Source organism: Volvox carteri, assembly GCF_000143455.1.
Source record: "Volvox carteri f. nagariensis unplaced genomic scaffold VOLCAscaffold_10, whole genome shotgun sequence".
Taxonomy (NCBI): Eukaryota; Viridiplantae; Chlorophyta; class Chlorophyceae; order Chlamydomonadales; family Volvocaceae; genus Volvox; species Volvox carteri.
The window spans coordinates 201331-204299 of NW_003307553.1; the positions used below are offsets into that span (position 1 = coordinate 201331).

The window sequence follows — 2969 nt, forward strand, 5'->3', positions numbered from 1 at the left end:
CCCTCCCCCACCTGTTCCGTGAAGTACGGCGGCAGGTCGTGTTCCCCAATGAAGCGCTGCGCCACCAGGTACGGGTTGTCTCCGCGGTTCAGAGCCAACTTGAGGGGGGCCATGCCCTCAGCCACATCCACATCGAACACGTAGTCCCACTCGCGGCCGCCATGAAACTGGCGGGGTAGGGGATGGGGGGGGGGTCAGTGCGGGGTGCGTGGAGTGGCGGCGGGTTGAGGTGTTTGGAAATATGTTGGCGAGCGTGTGTGTGTGTGTGTGTGTGTGTCTGTGTTGGGGGGATACATATATAGTATACATACGTCTGCCGGCGTCTACATTGCCAAGTGGGGGCCGATTAGGGCTCAGGTGACGATTAGGGTCTGGGACGAAGGGAGTGGCGGGGGTGATGTCGGGGAAGGAGCCCCTAACACCGGGTCGGGGTCTCTCTCAGGGTTCGACACCCCGTACGGGGCCCGTAAGTTTTTGGCCTTTTTTCGGTATCCCCGTACGGGCCCGTAGGACTTTGCGGTGGCTCCCGTAAGGATTTTGGGGCCGAAGCGCCCCGTACGGGGCCGCCCCCGGACCGGCCGAAGGCCGGTTACGGTGGCTCCCGTAAGGATTTTAAGGATTTATAAGAGGCCGTACGGGGCCCTGTAGGGGAGAGGACGGACCATATAAAGGATAAGGCCACACACTTGGCAGACATAATTCATATTGCAATATTTAACTACACTTTGTTACCCTTTAGGTGATGGGGAACAAGTTTGTTCATCCCCTAACGGGGAACCGAAGGGGAAGGCATCATTTTCATCATTAAAATAATGAACAAGTAGGGACTTTGGTTTCGTCAGGAGGTGACCAAGGGCCTCCTAATCCACCGCCCTCCAAGAAGCGCGCCACCTTAAAATTGTCGGACCTATCGGGCTCTGGTAAGCTCGCTCATCTATTGTGGGAACGGAGCTGGTTGTAGCCACTCCTCGCCGTTCTCATGTTCGGTCCGGACGCAGGTGGGAAGCCTGCAAGCCAACCTGTTCTCACAAAGAAAGTAGATGATAAGCCTTGCAAAGAAGGTAGGGTAGGGACTCGAAGCTGGTTGACAAGAACCGCAGGCCTGAAAGTTGACCGAACGATTTGTGTTACAGGCAACCCCAACGATGCTCCTGGGGAGCTTGGCTCTACGGAGCCTTGCACTCAGGAGGCTGAGCAGCAGCAAGCTACGGACGATGAGTTGCCGAACGTTTTAAAGGAGCTCAATGTCATGAAGGCACGTCTTGCTTACTACATTTCGCTTGGCAGGGTGCCTTGGGAGGCAGCGTGGGTGAGTTTGCGTCCCAAAGCCTAGTCCTTCCGTGTATGATGTGTTTGGCTCAAGTCGCTACAATCCTGCCAAAACAGACGGCATGCATTGAGCGAGGATTTAGCCGGCATCGTATTATTAAGAATCGCCTGACGAACCGGCTAAAGCTGATTCGCTACTTCGTGTGGGGATGTTGGGACCTGATGCTGATACCGGGGTGAAGCCACTGATTGACCAGGCTGCTGAGATCTACTCGCGTAAGGGCTATACAGGCATTATTCACAAGTTGTTTTCTGACGTTAGCAAAATTAATTTGAATCCATACGGAGAGGATGATAACGAGGAGGTTGCGACTGACCCAGAGATTGAAGTACTTGTACAAGCAACATACCCCGCTAGTGACGATGAGGCTTTTAGTGACAGTGACTACGAGACCGACGTAGAACGAGATACCGATGAGTCGTGCGTGGATGAGGATTTTGATGATGAGGAGGACGAGAAAGAGGAGCAGAAGGGATGGGCGGCCGCGGCGGCCAAGGCGCTTGGCTTTCGCTGAGTGTGCCGTGTCCCCGTGTGTAATGGTTCACGGGAAAATAACGAAAATAACGATTTACAGGGCAAAATAATGCAAAGCGTCACTTTCCACAGCGTTTCAGCCAAGGACAGTGCCCCCGTAAAGGTTTTGCGGGTGTTAAGGGGGCCCCCGTAAGGTTTTCGGCCGGTACAGGAGCCTGGTACGGGGGCCCCTCTGTAAGGAAAATTTGGGAGGTACGGGGGAGCCCGCAAATTTCAGGAAGGTCAGTGTCGAACCCTGAGAGACTCTCTCTGCTATCCCCCCAGACGCGCCCCGACCCCCCCCCACACACACACACCGGGGTTATCGCACCTTCTTGGCCGCTGGTGCACTGCCCGCTCCTCCCTGGCAGGACATGGCACGACGCGGTTGGTAAAGGGGGGAGGGAGCCCAAGTGGGGGAAAGTGGGGAGGGGGAGAAGAGGGACGATAGACGAGGATGAGGAGGGATAATGGGGGGGGAGACGAACCACGTGAACGAGTGAAGCTGATGCCAAGAATATACATAGACTGATACCACTACCACCCTAGCAGAAGGAAGAAAAGAAGGAGCTAACCCCCAACCCCGACTTGTGGGATCGGGGCTTCGTGGGGATGTCGAGAAGTAAGAAGACTGATGCCACGTTGTCAGAAGTACGAAAGAAGAAACTAACTAGTCACCGTGACTTGTGAAGAAGGAAAGGGGGGGAGACGGGGGTATGTGGCGACTCCGTGGGCCCTGGAAGCCATGCAAAATTGTACGGCGATCCAAATTGTGTTTTCTATGTGTGTGTGTGTGTGCATATGCTTGTGTGACTGTGTGTGTTTGTATGTATGCAGTGAAAGTCATAAAGGTGTGTAAACAGTCAAACTGGAATTGAAATCGAGAAACGGAAAACATAGCCCAATTCAGCAAAGCCACACACACACACCCTATTCATAGTAACTCCCCTCCGCTGATCTATGCTGATTTCTACACCCGAAAACGCTACACCCCAAAACGCGGTCTAGGGTTGTTAAACCGCACAATACGCTGTCCGTACTCAAAAACACCATATCCCTCTTTCCCCCACCCCTCCAAAGCTCTAACCCACCCTCCCCTCCCCTAAGCGCGGGGGCCCCAACTCAC

The 2969-nt window shown here is 54.4% G+C and overlaps 2 protein-coding genes across 2 annotated transcripts in view; one reads left to right on the plus strand and one right to left on the minus strand.

Annotated features, from left to right (window-relative positions):
- Positions 1–704, minus strand: part of VOLCADRAFT_103881 (uncharacterized protein) — a gene marked incomplete at both ends in the record, with an annotated part of 6961 nt that extends 6257 nt beyond the window's left edge. The window contains 2 exons of the mRNA XM_002948500.1: positions 12–167; positions 687–704. Of these exons, the coding sequence (XP_002948546.1) occupies positions 12–167; positions 687–704 (174 nt within the window). The remainder of the gene's footprint in view (positions 1–11; positions 168–686) is intronic.
- A 275-nt stretch (positions 705–979) lies between these two features.
- Positions 980–1844, plus strand: VOLCADRAFT_103882 (uncharacterized protein; the record flags this gene model as incomplete). The annotated part of the gene is made up of 3 exons (XM_002948369.1): positions 980–998; positions 1134–1309; positions 1527–1844. The coding sequence occupies 3 exons, from the start codon at positions 980–982 to the stop codon at positions 1842–1844; spliced, it is 513 nt and encodes a 170-aa protein (XP_002948415.1).
- Positions 1845–2969: the final 1125 nt, after the last annotated feature.